We start from the raw sequence: 21967 nt of genomic DNA on the forward strand, positions 1-21967 counted from the left end.
TGAAACTCCTTCATGTCCAATTTTAACTACATTTTAACAAATCAGACAAGACTAAACAATCTAACAGCCCACATAAAGGGAGAGTTTCTGTGTCTTTTTATTCATCTTAATTTGGAGCATTTAAGACAAAAAGTTCAGCTTCTCTGATGGTTTTAAGGTAAATTGAGCCAAATCAGACGAGCTAACAGAGCTAAACTTCAGAGAACTTTGATTGGACTAAATCCAGTCAGGACATGTGGACTCAGTGGCACCTCCAGGATTTTTTAATGGGGGGATTTAAATGTTAGGGTGGCGGTTTTACTATTGTCATATAAGAGGAAACAAACACCAAACCCATCACAGACTATTTGCTTTTTCTTCAGTTTATTTTCACAAATGTAAATTTCTAACAGACTGGAAATGAGAATTTTAAATTTAAAATATTTTATGACAATTTATTCAGTTTTATTAATTTTTGAAGGTTTAACTGAAATATTAAGCAATACTAAATGTTGATATGATGTAAATTCTGTTTACTAAAAAATAAAAAAGTTTTGGTAATGATTTTGTGCTTAATATCAGTGTGTGTGTGTGTCTTGTAATACCCTTCTTATTTTTATTTTTGCACATAACAGTGATTATTCTAAGAAAAATACATGGAATTAATTATTCCAATATTTTAAATGTTGGCACGTTGTAATTTTGATTAAACCTTTAATTTAATTAACGTCCACTGTAACCAGAACAGTGCAAAAATCCTCTAGAACACATTTGTTTAGGATTTTAAGTGTTCTAGTTAAACTGTTTTACTGAAACATCATTAGTTCAACTTTTTTAGTAAAACTGTTTTTAATGTTTGCTTTTAGTTTCTATTCTCCCATGTTCTATTTTGTTTCTACATTTTATTCCTACTTGCTTTTATTCTGTTTTATTTTCCGATATTTTAATCATGTAAAGCACTTTGCATTGTCTCTGTACTAAAATGTTTTATACTAATAAATTTGTCTTGCCTTGAAACATTTAGGTTTGATTCCCCAAAAAAGCAAAAAAATAATAAATATATGAGGGGCTCAGAAACTTTAGTAACTGATTTATTTATTCAGCTAAAATAAAAAAAGCAGAAATAAGCAGGAAGTAGAGCTGGAGCTGCTTTATTCCACATTTACTTCATCACTTTAAAAACTGTTTGTGGACAATCAAAATATAAATACATCTCTCTCTCACACCCTGATTCAAAGCTGCAGCAGCGAACCGTTGACGACCGGATCATCGGCGACCGGATCTCAGAGGACTCAAACACCGACGGAGGGAACATGTTTGCACGCGGGTCCGTTTGCAGAGGGAATACTGGGCCGGCTGCCGGTACCGGACACGCTGAGAGACGCTCCGGTACCAGAGAGTCTGGGCTTTTAATACGTCATCGTTAGCAGAACAGACAGGAAGTGATTCAGTGAATCTTTCTGGCTTTAATAAAAAGATCTGGACCATCGGGTCAAAGTTCTGACTCAAACCCAGTTTGGACTGAACCAGATCCAGGTCCCAAAGTCTCATGTGAGCCGTTTACATCTGGACCTGCAGAAACCTTCACCTCAGCTCCTCAGCGCTGAACAACACGGTTTATGCTCCTGAAACGGACCTAAAGTTCTGGTAATAATGATCCATCCAGTACCAGCAGAACCACACATCTGATTCAAAAGCTCAGCAACGTTATAGTGGAACGTTCTACTGGTTCTGATACGTTTCAGAACCCCGGTACCGACCCGTTCCTCATCAGGAGGACCCATCAGAAGCTGAAAGCTGGATCTTTACCTGTTAGGACAGCTTTGCCCGAACCGACCCAAAACGGGTCGATCGTGACCAGAACTCTGTCCCGGGGCAGCTTAAAAGCCCAGAGGACAGAAATCAGACGTTCTGCTTCTCACAGCGTTTACATTTCCCCCTCTGCCCGTCCAGAACCCAGTTGGTGTTCTGAAGGCCGGACGTCTCAGCTTCGGTTCCAGAACCCGGACCTTCTCGTCCGTCCAGAACTCCGTGATTCTCCTCACGGCTCAACGGGCCGGAGTTCAGTTCATTTCAGACAAACCTCTGATTAGAGAAACGGCGGCTGATGGTGAAAACAGAACCAGAACCAGAACCTTCAGGTCTGTAACTACCAGCGGTGAACAGCAAACCAAACAAACCAGGAATCACTGCAGAAAAGTCCAGTTCCTGGTTCGGTTCTACAGCTGCTGCAGAACCCGGTCTAAGCTGACATCGTTCCACAGAGTCGTGGTTTCCCAAATCCAGCTCAGACAGAATGGGCTCAGAAACGGTTCTGATCAGAACTTTTAAACCCAGTCATCATGGTTCTGTTAGTTCTGTTGCTTTTCATGATTTATTTGAGCCGTTCTTCATCCAGGATGGGATCACTGGACAGAAAACCAGCGCCGGTAAGTCCAGAACGAGCGGACCAGCTGCTGGCACCGTTCCCAGATGGATCTCTCAGCAGCATGGTTGGCAGAACCGGTACCGTTCATTTAAACTGGTACCTGGACCAGCAACACTCTGCTGAGCGGAGTCCATGCATTCTCAGTCTGGTCCACTCCAGCCTGCTGCATCCAGAACCAGCTCTGAAGTTCTGGATAATTGTTCTGTTGCAACACCCGGTTCTTCCCGGGCTTCAGTCATCCGACCCAAACGGTCCCCATCAGATTATAACAAACCGGTTTAGATGTTCTGGAACCAGTTTAGTGTCGCCGTGGACCAGAATCAGCACCGTCAATCTGGACCGGGTTCTGCAGCGGTCCACACGGACGGGCCAGACGTCCTCCAGAGAGACGACTGGTGGACGAGACAAAGACTGAGCTGTTATGTTAATGTGAGGCGTTCAAACCGACAACCACCAGAACCGCTGTGGGCCCAAAGTGCTGCTGAACCGGGCCTTTGTGGTGCCGCTGACGGTTCTGGATGGTTCTGCAGAGACCAGATAAACGCTGAGATGCAGAGGAGCAGAGAATGGACTGAAGGGTTTTATTATTAGAGGTCAGCTTGTTATTTTCTGAGCTTCTGCTGCGGATGAGGAGTAACGATTAAATCCCCCCAGAGTCAGCAGAGTCTGAACGAGGTGAATCAGAGGAGCTGCAATAAAAATCTGTCCCCAGAACGTTGATCAGGGTCAGAACGAGGTAAGTGCTGCTCCTCACTTCTTCTAGCCAACACTGAACGTAGTGATGGAGGACATCCTCCTCCTCCTCCTCCCTGCTCCAAGCTTCTGCTCCGCGGCACAAGTCCGAGTCCGTCTCCTTCCTCCACGTCTAACGGTGGAGAGGAAAATCCAAAGAGCTCCGCCGCCTTCTCTCCTGAGCTTCTCCACCATCAGGGACGCAGAGGAACCTCTGTGGATTTCTCTCTCGCTCTGTTTGGGCTCAAAGCCGTGGAGGGAAGGCAAAGCGCCTCCTCCTGCCTCCCAAACTCGCCTCCTCGCCGCCCGGTTCTGTCCTCTGGTTTCTCAGCGTCTCGGTCTGCGTTGCCACCAGGGGGCGCCGCTGTTAGGACGCCTTGCCCAGCTCTATCTTCTTCTGGATGGCCCGCGCCGAGTGGTAGATGAGCGAGTCGATCAGTCCCGCCACTGCAAGAGTCGGCAGAGGGTCAGCGAGCGTCGCTGCGCCTCGTTAGTCAGCAGACGGCAAAGAAACGGACTGACCTGTGAACACGCCTCCGATGATGGCGCAGACTCCCGTCAGGAAGTGTGTGAAGGATCTGAAGAAAGGATTAAACACAGTTACAGAGGAAGGAAGACGGGTTTTACCTCTAGTCTCATTTCAAAGTTAAACCAATTTCCTCACATGATGCAGAGATGACTGATTATCAGACTATTATTAATATAGTGTATATATTATAATATATTGTATATTCATATTAATAGGGCAGCGCCTGGGGACCCCGTGTAAAGCGGGGTCTGGAGCAGTTTGGAGGAACGCACCTAACGGCTTGCGCTATTTAGCAGCGGCCGACTGGCTGCGTTCCTGGCAACGCAAGGCCTCAGTCAATCGTTCCCCAAAAATGTGATGGACGGTTGTACTGGAACTGAACTTTCGATTGTAATGCAAACTGCAGTTGACTAATAAAATTGATTGATTGATTGAATATTAGTTGTATATTTATATTAATTGTTGTATATTTATATTAAAATGAGTTGTAGTATATTTATATTTATATTAATTGTTCTATATTCATATTAATTGTTGTATATTTATATTAATATTAGTTGTAGTATGTTAATATTAATATTAGTTGTTGTATATTCATATTAATTGTTGTATATTTATATTAATATTAGTTGTAGTATGTTAATATTAATATTAGTTGTTGTATATTTATATTAATATTAGTTGTAGTATGTTAATATTAATATTAGTTGTAGTATATTCATATTAATTGTTGTATATATATATATATATATATATATATATATATATATATATATATATATATATATATATATATATATATATATATATATATATATATATATATATATATTAATATTAGTTGTAGTATGTTAATATTAATATTAGTTGTTGTATATTCATCTTAATTGTTGTATATTTATATTAACATTAGTTGTAGTATGTTAATATTAATATTAGTTGTTGTATATTTATATTAATTATTGTATATTTATATTAAATGAGTCGTAGTATATTTATATTAATATTAATTGTTCTATATTCATATTAATAGTTGTATATTCATATTAATATTAGTTTTAGTATGTTAATATTAATATTAGTTGTTGTATATTCATATTTATTGTTGTATATTTATATTAATATTATTTGTTGTAAATTCATATTAGTTGTTGTATATTCATATTAATTGTTGTATATTTATAATAATATTAGTTGTTGTATATTCATATTAGTTGTAGTATGTTAATATTAATATTAGTTGTTGTATATTCATATTAATTGTTGTATATTCATATTAATTGTTGTATATTTATATTGTTGTATATTTATATTAATTGTTGTATATTTATATTAATTGTTGTATATTTATATTAATATTAGTTGTAGTTGTTATTAAGAGAGAGACATCCCACCTCCCCCCACAGAGTCTGATTATTAGAACTGAATCAGGCCCATTTTTCTATAAATGATCAATGTGGAGCTTCATTTTAAAGCAGAAGAAAAAAAAATTCCATGCATTTTCAAAAAAAAAAGTAAATGTGAAACCTATGGTATTTGTTTCTATTTAGACACTTTATTCCTATTCGCCTAAATAAAATCTAGCAGAGGTCAAGAAATTGGTAAAATGAGACCAGTTTAGTGTAAATAATCCAAGTCTGACTTCAGCTGGTCTGTTTCTGGCCTCAGAGGTTCTTTAGAGAACATCAGAGAACATCCAGCAGACGGGTCAGGGAGAAAGTTCTGGTAAAATCCATTAACAGCTGTGGTTGCAATCAGTTAAAACACGAACAACGTTTGTAAGAAACACGGGCTACGCTGACAAGGACGAAAATAATCGGAATAAACATGCGCCGTGTAAACAAGCCAATCGGAATGAAATTGTAATCTGAATGAGAGGAGTAGTTTATATAATCTGACCGACGTTCATATAAACGTGTCAGGATCAAATTATTCTGAATGAGGTAAACTGACCCGAGTGTGCCGGACGTAAATGTGACAGATTTCTGCGTTGGAGAGTGGTGAAAAAAATTACAGAGCTCAAATTTTTGTTTAATACTTTGTTTACTATTTTTTTGTTGTTTAGCAAAGAGTGAAGTATTTCTTCTTCTGTGGTTTCTTTTTAGGGGAATTTGATAACTGCGCATATTCAGAATAAAGCCAGGTGCATATAAACACACGTTGTACTTACACTAATTCATTATTTGCTCATATAAACGGTACAATCCAATTTTATGTTTTTTAATCCAAATTCATTTTAATCCGATTGTGAAATTTAGTGCATGTAAACATAGCAGCTAGTGAGGAGATTTGTGTTCTGGTTAAATCAGCAGCTGAAGACGGCATGAGGGTCACTTGCCTGTGTTTCTCTGTGAATTTGACCATCATGGGGGAAAGCTCGTACAGAACAAAGACGCCCGGCAGACCCTGATCTCCTATTAAACCGTTGGCAACTTTCTCATGCCTGGTGACGGAAAACTGGTTGGTTTTTACCACCTGGAGGTAAAAAAAAATACACAATAAAAACAACAAAACTTATCTGAGCTGCTAGGAGCATAAAATACAATCAGAGCAGTGAAAAGAAAGGAAAAACTAAAGTTTATTCAACCCACCTCTCCCTCTGTAGTTACGTAGATGGTCGGGACGATTTTCACAAAATACTGGTACATCATGGACGCTGTGAAGATGAAAGCTGGTCAGATTAAATGTGACCAACAACAGCTTTTAGAAAACTTTCAACTAATAAATGCTGAAGTTTTAAACTCTTTATGGTCCGTTCCAAAAGTCTTTCCCCACAATCTGCTTCTAACAGGCTTGGTTCCTTGTCATTTTTAAAGGTTTTAGAGCAACACTCAACTCCTCAATGAAAGCTGACCGTCCTGAAAAGTCTGAGAAGTAGAGAAGAAAAGAAAAACTCATCCAAAGTATAACACCTGATCAATGAAAAGATCATTTTAAACTGAACCTTTATGGAGCTGTTTTAGTGATGTAAAATTACTACTTTATGAGTTGTCCTTGTTTTCTGTAGATATCCATCCATCTATTGTTTTCTGCTTATCCAAGATCAGGGTGCAGGGGCAACATGTCCAGGAGGGAACCCCAGACATCCCATCGCCCAGGAACATTCTTGGGGATGCAAAGGCCCGACAGGATATATAGTCCCACCCTGTGAGTTATGGGTCTTCCCCTGTGTCTCCAAATCACCTCAACTGGTTCATTTCGATCCAGAGAAGCAGCGGCTCTACTTTGAGCTCCTCCTGGATAACAGAGCTCCTTCTTTAGTGATAGAAACAACTAAAACGTAGGATTTTCTGACGGGCTCCGGGTAACCAAGTTTTACAATTTTAAATGTATATTTTTGTTGTAAACATAAAACAATTTCCTTCCTAGACCCGATACATTCGTTGGCTTCATTTCATTCCATGGTGTTGTTGGATTGAAACTTGAAACTTTCAAATGATTGAATAATAATTGTTGAAAACCATCTTAGAAATTACCAAATATAAAAACAATACAACATACTTTTTTCCCTGTATGTATATTAAAGTTAAAACCGCAGTTACAAAAAGACCAGATAAAGTGCATTATTCTAACAACAATCTGGTTATTGAAGGTAGATTACCTCCTGAACCTGCAGCTACAGAATAGAAATGCTGTGATCATAAACTGGGCCACTGGGGGCGCTGTTTATTTCTGCCTCTAATTGTTCCCCCGTCTCTCCTTCCTTCTTCCGGTTATGGAGGTCTGCTAGAAAAGACATTTAAACGCTGCTGCGCTCGAAAAACGGGGCTAATTTCTAGCGGAGAGAAAAAGCAGCGAACTTATCAGAGCAGAATAAGTGAAGGTAAGGCAGCTATAAGCCGGAATGGTCGGAGTTTGAGGGGGAAAAGGGTCGATTTGAAGGTGAACTCTTATCTATCAAGGCCACAGGTGACGTTAGCTCGGTAAGCTAGCACAACAACCAGCGGGGAGGTTGGAGTAGGACGGAGCAGTTCAGCTGCAGATGTGGAATAAAACTGATAAAACACCCAGCTGGTCGGTATTTGGTTGCGAGTTATAATCCGCGGACTTAAAGCGTGCCAAATGAGCTAAGGCGTTAGCATGGAGGAGCTAACAGCTTAGCATCGCTGTGCTAACACCGAGGTTGAGCCTCTAATTAAAGTGCTACGGAGCTAATTCTGCATCATTTCCTTGGTTTATAAATCCAGAGAGACTTCAGAAGTAAAAACACTTTAATATTTCAGGCCCGTAGACATAAAGCTGTAAACATAGTTTTTCATTTTCTGGTTATTAGTGTGTGTGGAAGTAAAGATGTGAAGCATCCAGAATGGCATCATGGCGCAGAAGTCAGGACTGGATTATCAGGCAGTTCCCTGAGCTGCTGACAGTCTGCAAAGCTTTCCCAATAATTTTATGAAAGAACAAAATGTTACAGGCTAAAGAGGAATAAAGGGATTTTTAAATGATGGAAAGGTTTCTTGTGTTTGAGTTAAAGGTTTTGCTACAGAGCTTTAAAGGTGCTTTCTATCCCTCAATTTAACTTTAAACCTGGGAAACTCTGAGTCAAAGTACGGCTCTTTATGTCAACAGCTCTATGATGAGATTTTCTGCTACTGAGGTTATCTGTTGAGTACATTTAGCGTCTTTGTGCTCAGCAGGTTATCATCTCAGTGAACTCACAGAATAAATCAAACTGGACTTTCCCAAGCTGAGTCTGCTGCAAAAATATTGTTGCCCAGTAGAACTATTTTCTATCCCAGTGACTATTAAAGCTGCTGTTCTGTTTCAGATGCCGGTAGCTGTAGGTCCGTACGGCCAGACCCAGCCGAGCTGCTTTGATCGGGTCAAGATGGGCTTCATGATGGGGTTCGCTGTAGGAATGGCTGCAGGCGCCATGTTCGGTACTTTCTCCTGTCTCAGGTAAGTTTGGACCAAGAATAACATTTATTAAAAAGTTAATGTGCATCCAGCTGTGAAGCAGAAGCCAGCTGGTTCTGACCGTCTCCCATATTTTCTCTTTTTTTTCAAGATTGATGCTGGTTTGGTTAAAGTTATTGTTCCAAAAGAAACTAGACCTGTTGTTCCTCACCATGTTTGTGATTAGTAACGTTGTTCTGGAGATGTTATTTATGCATTTAATGGTATAAAATGTAACATGCACCAAAAATTTAATCACACCATATGAATGAGGAACACTGCTTCATAACACAAACGTCTGTCAGTGATTAAAGCGGCATTATTAAGGAGATGCAGGCTTGTTAGGCTAACAGACTCAGTGGTGAATTTAAGACTCTTAAACTTTTTTTTTTTTTTTCATGTGCAGGATCGGGATGCGGGGCAGAGAGCTGATGGGAGGAGTTGGGAAGACCATGATGCAGAGCGGAGGGACGTTCGGCACCTTCATGGCCATCGGAATGGGCATCCGCTGCTGATGAGAACCACAACCTCCATCTTTTATTCCCTTCAACAACTGTACAGCCACGGGACTCTTCAAAGAACCCACAACTCTCTGCTGTCACCCACAGTCTAGTGTTAATAAAAGTTCACGTTTGTTAAATGATCTCCAGGGAGAACGTGTGTTTTCTGACGCGTCCGCGGAACCAGAACAACTGGGATAAGATGGAGAACCCAAACATCTGCCTGAGCCGGTTACAGTTAGCTTATCTGGCTGGAGGACTAACAAGAACTTCATGTTCTGGTCCGTTAAACTGGAGTTTAACACTTTAATTCAATAGACCAGATTACACTTCATATGTATGAAATCCTCAGTTTCTTGGTAGTAGCTTTAAGAGTTTTGGTTAGAGAGAATAACAGAAACTTTTCTACAAAGATGGCTCAGAGAAAACCTAAACCGGGTTTGTTACCTTGTGGCGCCGTGACGTCCGTCCCGTCCAGAGGGTTAACGATGCCGGGGTAATCTTTACCGAACGACAGGTGTTTGATCAGGTGGGTCATGTTGATCTGCAGCACAGCGGCATAAAAAGGTCAAATGTGAAAAAAAAAAAAATCAGTTTTAAATTTAACATTTAAAAAAAAAAACGTGTTCAGTAACTTACGTTGTCTAATCCAAAACTCTGCAGGTCGTGTACTGCAAACAGAGATTTTACTGTTATTAAAGGTGATCCAAAAACATGAAGTTAAATTTATAATAAAAGTATTAAATCAGAAACACTCAGATTAATAAGCAGCTGGAAAAAAACCTCAGTATTATACGTCCTTCATTTGGATTTTCCTGCTAAAGTGACCAACAGAACCCATTTTAACCATATTTACCAGGTTTCTGGGATGTGATCTCACACAGAAAACTAAGTTTTATTTCCTTATCATTGCATCGAAGCTGAAAACTCCCACTCTCTTTGGTCTGTGAACGCATCGGGTCCAACAGAATGTTCTGAAGTTTTCAGATCAGTAAAAAGGTAGAAAATAAATTCCTCTATTTAGTTTGATTTAAAGGCGCTGCTTCTATTGCAGCACATTTTATTTTATTTCAGAGTAACATTTTAAAAGGTCCAGAAATCTCTTTATTCAGAAAAGTTTGCCCTTCGTATGAAAACTAGAATCAGATCAGAGCTCAAAGGAAATCTGTCCAGGTTAATAAAGATGACAACCGATGCATTTACTGCAGGCGTGTCTAAACTTTTCAATGTGGGCCAAAATTGTCAAGTCAAAAGAAACTTGAAGGCCAAAAAATTAACAATTTTTCTTAAATAAAAAAAACCTGTACCTGCTCCACAAAATGATTTTAAATAAATTAGTCAATTTTTGTAGGAAATGAATGTGCAAATCTTTGTAGATCCAAAATTGAAAGGGTTTTGCTCGTTTGTCATATTCATCCAGTTTGCAGATTATTTGGAATAATTTAATTTGATTCTTTAACAATAATAAACTGAACTCTTTTTGGTCTAGCAATATAAGAACAGTATTTGGGTCAGTTGTTCCTTGAAAACACTCGCTGCAATTAACCAATTTTAATAATTGAATTAAAAGCAGATTTGAATGCACCAAAGTCTGCATTTGAGTAATTAAATGTCATTAGATGTTATGATATTAAAGAGAATGTCAAAAGTGTTTCTATTAAAAGATGAATACTTTGTACTTAACATTTTCAATAGTAGGATACTTTAATAATTTTGCCCTAATTAAAAACAAAACTTTCCATCTTTATTGAAATGTAGTTGGGGGGCACCCAGAATCATTACAGGGGCCACACAACGGTAATAATTTAATTAAGTTATCAGAAATCGGCTTTAAAGCAGAACCGGACCACAAACGTTTCCTCGACCTTCATACCGAGGACGCTTTACATCCACTGACTGATACTTTTAACATTTACTGCATGCATTCAGCGGGTCGTATTTGCAAAGAAAGAAGGACTTACTTTCCACAGCGTGCACTGCAGAAAGAAGAGAGAAGAGTCACAAGAATAGTGCAGGAGACAACAAACCGTGAAACGTGTGAGAGCTGAAGGTGGAGCTGCACAACTCTGACAAGTTGCTCTTTTTACACCATTAAAAGGTTTTTTAGACATTTCTAGAGATCTCAACGATCCCAGAAAACTTTGCCAAAGGTTGGATTTAAATTTTAACCGAGTCAAACAGATCAATAAACTCTGGATTTGTCCAAATATCAAATGAAAGTTATTTTGTGGGATAAACAACAGCGACTGTGCAGCCCGACCCACAGGAGCCTGACGGTGACATCCGTCCAGAACGAGGAGGACGTTCTAGCAGGAACCTCTAATCTCTCATTTCTGCAGCTAAAACTTTAAATAATGTGAGAAGTGAACGAGACAAAGAGGTTCAGAGACATGCACGCGTTCTCAGAGCAGGAAACTAGAACCAAAGCAGGGAACCCAGTTTAATCCTGGTAAAAGTCCAATGAAAGCAGAGAATTTGTTGCAGGATGACTGAACGTTTGGGTGCAGCCTGGTTTTAATTTCCTGCCTGATTAGACGCTACAGAAGGAGTCAGTTAAAACACAGCGGTGACAGAGAGGAAGAGGAACACTGAGTGGAAAATTGTACTTTTCAGCAGCGCCTGGTGGCAGCAGACAACGTGTCGCTGCAGCAGCTCAGCTGGAGGAAAACAACTCATCAGGAGAGGAAGAAGGTATTTACCTGCAGTGGTGTAAGTGTGCTCTCATAGCGGCAGAACTACGGTGGCCTGGATGCTCTATAATCACACTCTCTGCCATTACCTCTATATTTGGGATAGTGGAAATGCTGCTTGTCGGGACTTTGATGCAATCAACTGGTTCCCTTATATAGGACATTTTTTGACCAGTCTGACTTTGTAAAGTGCCGCGAGATGACATGTATCATGAATTGACGCTATATAAATAAATAAATTTGAAATTTAATTGAATTTATATATAAATAATACTGACGACCCCCCCTCCCCCCAGGATGACTGCTTTTTTTTTTGACCAATCTGTATAATCTGATTGAATTTCACTTTGGAAAGTGCCTCAAGATGACATGTTTCATGAATTGGCGCTATATAAATAAATAAAATTAAAATTGAATTTAGATATAAATAATGCTGACCGCCCCACTAGGATGACTGACCCCACTTCATATTAAAATACTAAAACATTGAGAACTTCTATTTATTTACCTTTTTTTGTAACTGATTTTTGTTATATAACTTTAATGTTATGTTGATCCTAATTATATGTTTGATTCAGTTTCTCTGGAGGGATCAGGCTGTGTATGTTATGAATATGTTTATATTTATAATATTTTGTCTTTTGCTTCTCAATAAAAAGCAAAAAAAAATCACTAATAATAATAATAATAATAATAATAATAATAATAATAAGATGCATTCTGGATGAGCAAAATACTGGAAACATATGCAGTGAAATTAAAGTTTAATGCAAAACATGCAGAATCTATGCATGCACCAGGTGAACAAGCAGCACACAGAAAGGACGGGATTTAAACCAAGGACCCTCTCTCTGCTAAGCACTAGAGCCCCAAACTGCTCCACCGTGCAGCCCCAGAAACTTTTCATAAAATCAGGTCCTTAAAAATTACCAAAAAGTCAACATAGCATTATCATTATTATAATAAGTTTTACACCAATAACATTGTTTTAAAACAAAAGGTTTGCTTTTTATTTTTCTCAAAATGTCTCATTACTGGCACAGATATCAAGTACGGAGCAGCAGAAGAATCGGGTCCATAGGGGTGAAAATATTGTGGGATTTTGTTAAAATCCACTCGTAGTCTAGAGGTGGAAAGATTGCATCAGGATATTTTTTTAGTACTATTGATGATAATAAAATCTAAAGAAAGTCCAAGTTCTTATTAAAAACTCCCTAAACCATAATCAGTTTGATAAAGGTCCTTTAACGGACTCAGAACTGAACATACAGGTATAAAATAAACATACTTTAGCGGTCGGGGCTTTGGGAAATAATCAGTGTGTGTTTGAATCACTACATCTGATCCAAACCGACTTAGAGATGTTCTGGAAAACCCAGGAACCAACAAGACTCCTGAAACACGGTGAAGCTGCTCTCTCTAAGGCTGCTGCAGAAGACACACCGCTGCCACCAGGGGGCGCTGAGACCGGTATTATCCCTAGCGGGTCCCATTGGACCCGTTTATACGCTATCAGAGTGGAACAGCAGCGACAGACAAACATGAGGATGGATCAATGGGAACCAGTCAAGTTTGAAAACGCCCTTTGATCTGACGGCAACGCCACAATTTGTTGCGTAAATGTTATTTTTATCCTTCATTTATTTTATTCCAGCTCCCTGAAAGGTCAAATTAGCTTAAAACTTAAATCTGAGTTTAACCTGAACCAGAAAGGAGCTGGTTAAACCGCATGAGATTTAGACGCGTCTGTAAACTGGAGGTTTCTGAGCTAAAACGTAACAAAGGACGTTTCAAACTTCGGTTCTGCAGCGACGAGTTAAAGAAACGCTTCTCACCGTGGACGTGGGACTGCTGGAAGCTTTTTCCTGGAGCAAAGTGGAAATTTCCCGCCACCTAAAACAAAGAGATTGAAACGACTCTGGATTAATTTGATTGGCTTAACGCTGCGGTTTAACAAATTAATAATAATTGAGAATGGAAGAAATATGGATTCAGAGATTTTATATTTTTAGTAAATAGGAGCAAAGAGCTATAAAAACAACTTAATCTGTCATTGCAGCAGCAAAACATGGAGAAAATCCAACTATTAAAAGTCAAATATTTAAAAAAATTAGTTTTTAGCTAAATCAAAAAGTGGTCAAGTTTCTAGAAGCTTTTATTTTGTACATGACTTCCTGTCGGGAAACGAAGGCAGTCGGCACAGCAGCGCCATCTGTAGGTGAAGCACAGAGGAGTGACAGGGAGATCCTGTGATGTGTGACTCTGGTGCCGACAGTGACAACGAGATGGGTTTTGTGTGATTTTGATTGTATAGAAATATATTCTATAGAAATATATTGTGGCCCCTGAGTGGTTTCCACTTGGTGATTCTGGTCCATGGTGTAAAAAAGGTTTGGACACCCTCGTTTGACGTGTTTGGGCCGGGCTGCACGACACACAGCTCAGCCTGAATGCACGTAATGATGAAGTGCTGCAAGTTATTTAAAGGGACCGTGTGTAACTAATTTGGCTTTTAATTAGCAAAAATCAAGCATTGCTTTTATAAATACATATTCTGGCAAAGTCTAATAACGTCACATCAGAAATGAAAGCGTTATCATAACTTAGAATTAGTAGTTTATAAATACTTAGGTGTTGGTGCGTCACTGGGAGGCGCCATGTTGTGTCGCTATTTCTGATTACAGCAGCTGAAAGGCGACAAACTTGTCTCCTAAATGAAGACACGCTGTCAGTGGAGGAGGAATAAAAACAAGCAAAGACGACCGTAGATCATCTATTTAATGTTTTCTGTTGAAACAGAGGACCATCAATGCTCTCTGCCCAGCAAAAGGGAAAAGAAAGTAATCAAGAAAAGAAAAAGAAGTAATAACCGGGAGATATGAGTCTATATTGGCGCAGCTATTATTACCAGGTGGAGATAATTCATGAGGGAAGTGGGATTTAAAACAGAAGCAGAGGTTGCAGCTTTCTGTTGGACAGGTGAGTTAATATAACAGTGAAGTTTATTTTTGGTGTTATGTTAGAAAGAGTGTAGAGCAGCAGCTACTCTGTCCTCCTGGTGGAGACGGCTCGTTTGTTCGTTCCTCTCTCTCCTCTATGTGTGGACACGGAGCGGCGGAGGGATATCTGAACCGGCCGGTTCACACTTTCTGTAGAGCAACACCAGAAGTCTCTTTACTGCCGTTTATAGTCGCTTACATTAGAGCCCAAATAAGGGACAGCACATTCAGAAAGGAGACCAAAAAAACGACTCACTTAATTAACAAGCAGACTTTAGAAAAAAAACAAAAACAAACAGACTTGACAACAGAGCTAAAAACCATTTCACACGATGGCCGTAGCTGTTAGCGATTAGCAGACGCTAACACATGGAGGACATGTTGACATTTATGACACTCCGTGGCTTCCGTAGTAGTAACTACGGTAAAGTCGTTGGTAATTTATTTAGCGCACCACTAGATGGTGCGACAGTGTGAAAATCTTAGACGCCGGGTCTTTAACCCAAACCTGTTTGGTTCTGCAACCCCAGCAGCACGATCTGAACGCACACACTCTATGATCTCAGTGGGTCGACTCGTATGACGTGAAAGGACACGTTGATGTACGATTCTTCAGCAGAAAGCCAAACCGGTGGGTTCGTCGTGGAACATAAGTTGAGTTTGTGTCAAAAGTTTACACACAGTGGAAGTCTGTGATGCTGTGGGCCTGTTGTGTCTTCCAGAAGGCTCTGGGATCTTTGCATGACATCACAGAGTGTTGAAATAGCACAAAATGTTGACTAGAAACCTGGCTGCCTCGACTAGAACACTGCAAACGGGTCTCCATAGGATCTTTGAGGAGGAGAAACAACCCGAGACATGAACCTTCTTCAGAGGAACATGTGGGCTGAGCACCAGAGAGGAACCAGGACTCTGGACTATCTGCTCCCTGCTCCCATCAGCCTGTTGATCAGACGGTAAACGGGTCGACCCGGTAAAGAGTCGAAGTGTTTACCTTATTGACCTCCAGGAAGCCGTAGACCTGACAGCCCTCGTTCTTCTGCTCCATCATCTTCTGCGTGAAGCCTTCCCTCTTACACTGCTCGATGGTGTCGGCGTTCTTGAAGGCCCAGCCGCGGCGCCGGTACGCTTCGCGCACGTCGTCGCAGGTGTTACAACATCTGGTCACGCACACACACACGCACACACAGAGTTAGCAGGAAAACTAGAACCTTCCAGAGGAGCAGAGCCTGAGTGTCGGCGGTTTACTTTAGGTCGTCGGTCTCGGCGCCGTAGCAGCTCTCACATCTGTTGGGGTCCAGTGTGCTCGGGTCAAACGCTTCCCCGTCATCTGCTCTCCCCAGTTCTGGAACAGAACAGGTTTTATAAAACAGCACGAGTTTGATGCGTTGTCTGAGTCCAGAGCGGCATTTTCACCGTAAACGTAAAGTCATCCCAGGAGACTCTTTCCTGAGTTGTTGTCGGATTATTGGACACCTGAGACCCGGCCTGAAAACGCTCTGAAGGCGAGCAGAACGAGAAGGTTCCACTGTCCCCGCTGCGTGTTCTGAAAGCCCAGATGGTTCTGCTACGATGAACCGTGTCGTTCATTTGACGTAAATGACTAAGTTCCTGGTGGTACTACGCTTAGTAACTGCCCCAAAAACGCTCCAATTGATTTTATTTCTGCTTTTTATTTATTTTTTCATTAACCAAAATTCATATTTATTTCAATTTGTTTTACTTTAACTACATATTGAAGAATTAAGAAAAATAAACAGGACAAAAATATACAAATATTTGGAGCTTAAAACCAAAACCAGTGAAAAGGGGATCAAAAAAGAAATTTGTGCTCATATAAAGAATAAAGGATGCTAATTACACACAATGTAAGAAACCCTATAATGCTTTAATTATAGATTTTCTTTTTTTATCTTTTAGAAATGGAGTAAGTAAAGAAAAAAAATGTTTATGCACTTATTCAGTCCTGGAAAATTATCAAATGATCCAAAACCTTTCAGGACTGGAGTGAAACATCCTGCAAACTCATAACGAGGTGAGTTTAGTCCATCTAGACCAAAAACCGGTCCTGCATTAGGTCTCATCTGGACCCAAATCAACTGTTGAGCCACGGGGCAGAACCACTGATATTTGGACCTGGAGTTTGACAGAGATTCTGACAGAAAATCCCGGCTTCAATCTTTAATATATTCCTGAAATCTTTTCAGAAATCATGTTTAAAAACAGGGAAATTAAGAAAAAAAAAGTTATTTTCAATATTCTGCATACGCTGGTGAAGATTCTCAGTCATCCAGGTTATGATCATGATTTTTATGGATTGCATATTATGCTTACGTCGTTCCATAAATACAAAGAAAACGGTTTAAAAAACCAGTTCCAGGCTTAAAGACTGAGCAGAACCCCTGCAGGCACTGACGCTCGTTAGTACCGGGTCAAACTGGACCTGAGTCTAAACATGGTGGACTAAAGCAGGACCCGTTGCTTTTCCTGACAGAACCGCTCCGCCTGGCAGGAGGGGGTTAACCATTGTCCAGAGGTTAAAGGTCAACCAACAGAGAGCCTACCGTGTCTTTCTGCCTCGTTGGTGACGGGTTTGAGGTCTTTATCCAGGCGCTGCTTGAACAGGTTGTGTTCGACGTCCAGCTGCTGCTCACCGGCCACGTCCATCGCATCTATGCTGAGATCTGAGAAACATCTTAATGAACTCGGGTCGCCTGCAGGTCTGAGCAGAGGGCGGGGGGGCAGGAGCAGGACTTACAGGCGCAGGGCATGTGAGGGAAGATCACGTCGATGTTGATTTTCAGCTTGTCTCCTCGCGACGTGTCGACGTACAGCTCCGGGTGGACCTGAGGGGAAACGATAACTTAATTTATGGAAACACAAAACTGTCCCACAGCGACACATTAAAGACTGAACAAAAGCTGAAACAAAGGGACACAACTTCAGGTTGTTTCCCGTTTTATAATCCATGACTTTCAGATATTTTTTACAGGATCTTCTGCTTCATTTGGACCAACAAACTGGTCAAAATCAGATTAGCAGACAAACAATCGGGGATCCTGGAGACTTTCTGTAATCATCAGTTTACAAGGTTCCTGGCTGCTACATGTAATTGAACGTGCCGCCTCACCAAAATAAAAGTCGCCACAAATTTATTTATATAGCACAATTCAGTACACAGACAATGCAAAGTGCTTTACATGATTAAAATACAGGAAATAAATCAGAAGAATTAATTAAGAATTAATCGAAAATGAATGAATGAAAAAAATTGTTAAAAATGTAAAGCATGTGATGTAGTATACTGTATATTATTATTTTTATTATTATTGTGCGCTTATTCTCATCATAATCAGAGTTTAAAATAGTTTTTATATATCATTACATATTATTTACTTAAAAAAAAAAAACGCTCCCGTCTGTAAAGCTGCTGGCGGCTGCTGCGCTGCTCTCATTAGAGAAGGAGAACTAGAGGCGACAGTTCAGTGTTTCACCTTAGCGACTAATATCTGGGGACTTTTCAGAACCCCTCTAGCAACTTTTATTAAAAAAAAAAGCAACTAGAAACAAATCTAGTGACTTTTCTCTGTGTTTTTGGGGATTTAGCAGCTTCACATGAAAGCAGCAATCTGTACCGTTACTGTTACTACTAGAGTCCTTCCGTATTCCCTCAGCGCTGTCTCATAAGCAGACTTTCAGACTATAAACTAACTTAAAATCCTTAAATCTTCTCAAAAATTGATGGTGCGCCTTATCTATGATCACCGTTGTGCTTACTGGCTGATTTTATGTGGTACAATGTGCTCAGAAATCTGTTAAAATGTGTAAATATGACTTTGGTTAGCAATGAAGCCGCTCCGCTTAATGGATATTAGGAGCATTACGGTCAATATCTTCGGACCCCTGAGCTGTCTACCAGACTGCCTGACTGTAATGTCTAAACTAGAAGAGCATTCATGTAAGGCAGCCTGGAGTACGCGCTAGCAACAATAAACCTAGTAAGTTAATTCATTATAAAAGTTTATTTTGGCCTTATGATAGAAACAGGCCAGTGTAGTCCAGCTACTCTGTTCTCCAGATGTGGACGTGAAGGAGTGATATTACACACTTAGAAGAATATTTAATGTGCCTTATGGTCTGAAAAATACGGTGGATAAAATCCTAGAGCAGGGGTGTCAAACTCATTTCTATATAGGGCCACTTTGGCGTCATGAAGTCATGAAAAGGGCATTTTTCATTTCATAATTTCATTCCAGTTCACATAGAAGTATAAAAAATGCACAGTGACATAAAAGTAGCAATCTTAGGCCCAGTTTATACAGTTTATCTGCAAAAAAAGTTGATATTGGGGTGAGTTACACTTACAGGAGGCACAGATTTAGCCACTTTATACACTTTAAAAGGATATATGCCTCTACTTTATGACATGATATGCTTTTTTTTTTTTTGGCTCTTGAGGGCCGGACTATTTACCTTAACGGGCCGGATTCGGCCTGCGGGCCTTGAGTTTGACACCTGTGTCCTAGAGGAAACCCTGGTTTAGAGTGTAAACTCAAGCTCACATGGGTTTAGCAACAGTACGTTTACCTCCGTATGGCATAATAAACAACAGTGGCCTAGTCAAAGTCTGAACCTGTTAAAGATGGAACATTCTCAGTTTCTAAATTAAACACATTCAGCAAAGAAGAGTAGGTCAAACCTCCTCCACCGTCTTTTCAGAGACACATTTACAGTCGTAGTAAACCCTCCAAGTACAGCTGCTGGTTTTGCAGCTTTATTTTTGTCTAATATCAACATTGCTTTGATGGTCTGAGAAATTTAATTGGGACAAATCTGCAGAAACAAGAGAAATCCATAAGGAGGGAAACACTTTATGTTCCCAATTATTCTGACTTCTCTCCAACATTTTCCAGCTTGATCAGCCCAAACACAACATTTAGCCGTTTACTTTAAAGCAAACTGTGACACACTAAACCGGTCTGACAGGAAACACGCCCGTCGGTTTCTCTCTAAACTCGGTTAAAGTCCAACTCAGCTTCCCCCGCTGGTAGTCTGCCTCAAATGGCTGAAACGTTTCCTCGTTTCCTTCAAACATGACACAAAAAGCTGGAAACAGATGGAACAAGTAAATCTCTGCGTGAACAATAACTGGAGGATTAACAGATTTACAGATAAACCTCTGCAGCTTTAAATCCTAATAAAAAAAAAAAAAACAGGCAGCAGCGTTTGTTCAATCAGCAGAAACACTCTGAGCTGGTTTAGAGAATCAGGCGTAGAGAGGAGTCAGAGGCTAAATCACGTAGCTGGATTTAATCTGACATGGAGGAGAGGAGGTGAAGGGATGTGTGGGGGGGGGGGGGACTCACCTCTTTAGTCAGGTAGTACTGCAGCTCTGAGACAAACAGGATCAACATTATGACGCCACTGATGATGGTCACTGAGGAGACACAGTGGTGGATGTTTTATTCAGCATTACATTTAATCTGGGGAAGAAGCATTAATGTGCCGCCCTGCAGGGTTCAGCCACATTATGTGAAGCACTTTTTATTTTAGGTTCTCCTCAGCTGGGAAACTGCCTGGAAACCTGAGATGATCCACAAACTGTCCTCAGCTTTTAATCCAGACAGAAAACATGACTGTAACTTCACCCATAAAAAGGTCAACGGTCACTTTATCAGCTAATCTAATCATGCCTTAGGTTTTTATCTGTTCTTCGTTTCCATTTTAGCAATTTCATGTCTGTTAAAATCTAAAAATACATAATTTTCTTTACGTCTGGTTCTTTATTTTCCTATTTGGCTAAAAGTGGCAATACAATAAATAATTATTAACTAAAATATAATTTATCTATGGCCTAATTTAAATTAACTTGCAATACATATATGAAAATTTGTCTACTTAAATATTAAAGTCTTTAGGATCTGAACTCATTACCGTCACGTAATAGCCGACTTTAAATGATCTGTAATCACTTTGTTATTTAATATAATAAGAATTTTGCTCTCTAGAGATGCTCCGATATAACGATTTGGGCAAATATCAATATCAGATACTAAGATTGCTGTTATAATAACCAATCTTTATCCAAGTTATATATTTCCTTTCTTTTTCTCATTCCACTGCATCAATGTCACGGGACTACACACAAACCAAACCAGTCGGTCCCCCAAATACTGTTGAGTAAATTAGTTTATTTCAAGAAACACTAGAAATAAAGCATGAAATGATGTACAGCTTCAGTAATACATTTCCCCCCCATTGTTATATCACCTTTATTTTATCTAAACTATCATGATACTGTTCATTTTGACCAACATCTGCCCTCTCAGCGTAGATTAAAGGAAAGCTTTAAAGCCTAAACGTGTCTTACTTCTCCAATAAAAACAGACTGAAAACATCTGCTGTGTTGTTTGCAGCTCATTTGATCAGAAAGCCTCATTTCTCTGCAGCTTGATCATGATTTACATCAGATCCACCAACAACGGGCTCCATAATAAATAAAAATGCTAATATAAACCTCAACATCTGCCTTCTTACCGCAGAGCTGGTAAAATGAAGTGATTATCGAAAGAACAGGTGTATTTTCTGTCCATTGATGGCAGGCAGCTGCACTAAACTGCTTTAATCTACAGCCTTTAACCATTTAATGTGTTTTTATCTGACTGCTTTAGCCCGGCAGGGAGCAGCGGCAGCTAGCACCCTGCGTGTCCGCTCGGGTAAAGCCTCCTACCGGTCGCTCCTCCCCACGTCTTCACCCGGAAATCCTCCAGAGTTTTGGGATAAGCGTCCAGATACTTCAGCTTGTTTAACGTCTCCATCGCGTCCCGCAGAAAATCCACCCGAACACCGCAGAACCTGGTCGGACTAGTCCTCCACTCCACAAACGCATCGGTAACTTCACTTCCGGGTCACGTCATGCACGGACGGGCCAATCAGCGGCAGCCGCGTCAATTTCTTCTTTTCTTTCAACAAAACTTTATTGAACAACGGGAGGATTAACAGAGCAAATGAAGAAGAACCAACAGACAAAATATAAACTTTATTATTTTATGAGCAAAGTTTCATTTGATAAATAACTCAATTTGCATTAATTGATCGGAGAAGCTGGATTTTGTGGTTCTAATTTAGTTGAATAAAAAGACTGAAACTCTTCTTTTATGTGAGTCATTGGATTGTTTAGTCTTGTTTAATTTCCAAATAAATAGTTAAAATCG

General features: G+C 39.9%; 2 protein-coding genes across 3 annotated transcripts; one reads left to right on the forward strand and one right to left on the reverse strand.

Annotated features, from left to right (window-relative positions):
* Window positions 1-1114: 1114 nt before the first annotated feature.
* Window positions 1115-21678, reverse strand: ergic3 (ERGIC and golgi 3). Of its 2 annotated transcripts, XM_036151425.1 has the most exons (14): window positions 21484-21678; window positions 20120-20190; window positions 17512-17599; window positions 17318-17437; window positions 16002-16098; window positions 15748-15913; window positions 13590-13647; window positions 11026-11040; window positions 9704-9735; window positions 9512-9608; window positions 6260-6324; window positions 6007-6143; window positions 3662-3717; window positions 1115-3586 (listed from the first exon to the last, which is right to left on the reverse strand). In XM_036151425.1, exons 1-14 carry the CDS (start codon window positions 21569-21571, stop codon window positions 3507-3509), a joined length of 1170 nt encoding a protein of 389 aa, XP_036007318.1. In that variant the 5' UTR covers window positions 21572-21678; the 3' UTR covers window positions 1115-3506. The 2 variants fall into 2 exon arrangements, with proteins under 2 accessions (XP_036007318.1, XP_036007319.1); XM_036151426.1 differs by lacking the exon at window positions 11026-11040.
* Window positions 7350-9208, forward strand: romo1 (reactive oxygen species modulator 1). The gene is made up of 3 exons (XM_012855893.3): window positions 7350-7491; window positions 8437-8567; window positions 8971-9208. Exons 2-3 carry the CDS (start codon window positions 8437-8439, stop codon window positions 9077-9079), a joined length of 240 nt encoding a protein of 79 aa, XP_012711347.1. The 5' UTR covers window positions 7350-7491; the 3' UTR covers window positions 9080-9208.
* Window positions 21679-21967: the final 289 nt, after the last annotated feature.

Source organism: Fundulus heteroclitus, chromosome 20 (assembly GCF_011125445.2).
Source record: "Fundulus heteroclitus isolate FHET01 chromosome 20, MU-UCD_Fhet_4.1, whole genome shotgun sequence".
In the NCBI taxonomy this organism is placed as follows: domain Eukaryota; kingdom Metazoa; phylum Chordata; class Actinopteri; order Cyprinodontiformes; family Fundulidae; genus Fundulus; species Fundulus heteroclitus.

Excerpts from the sequence above, each read along its gene's own strand:
- romo1 (XM_012855893.3), top strand. The coding sequence starts at position 8,437 with ATGCCGGTAGCTGTAGGTCCGTACGGCCAGACCCAGCCGAGCTGCTTT. Across the intron at positions 8,568-8,970 it reads GGTACTTTCTCCTGTCTCAG|GATCGGGATGCGGGGCAGAG; the intron begins GTAAGTTTGGAC and ends TTTCATGTGCAG.
- ergic3 (XM_036151425.1), bottom strand. The coding sequence starts at position 21,571 with ATGGAGACGTTAAACAAGCTGAAGTATCTGGACGCTTATCCCAAAACT. Across the intron at positions 9,609-9,703 it reads AGAGTTTTGGATTAGACAAC|ATCAACATGACCCACCTGAT; the intron begins GTAAGTTACTGA and ends GCTGTGCTGCAG. Across the intron at positions 3,587-3,661 it reads CATCGGAGGCGTGTTCACAG|TGGCGGGACTGATCGACTCG; the intron begins GTCAGTCCGTTT and ends CGACTCTTGCAG.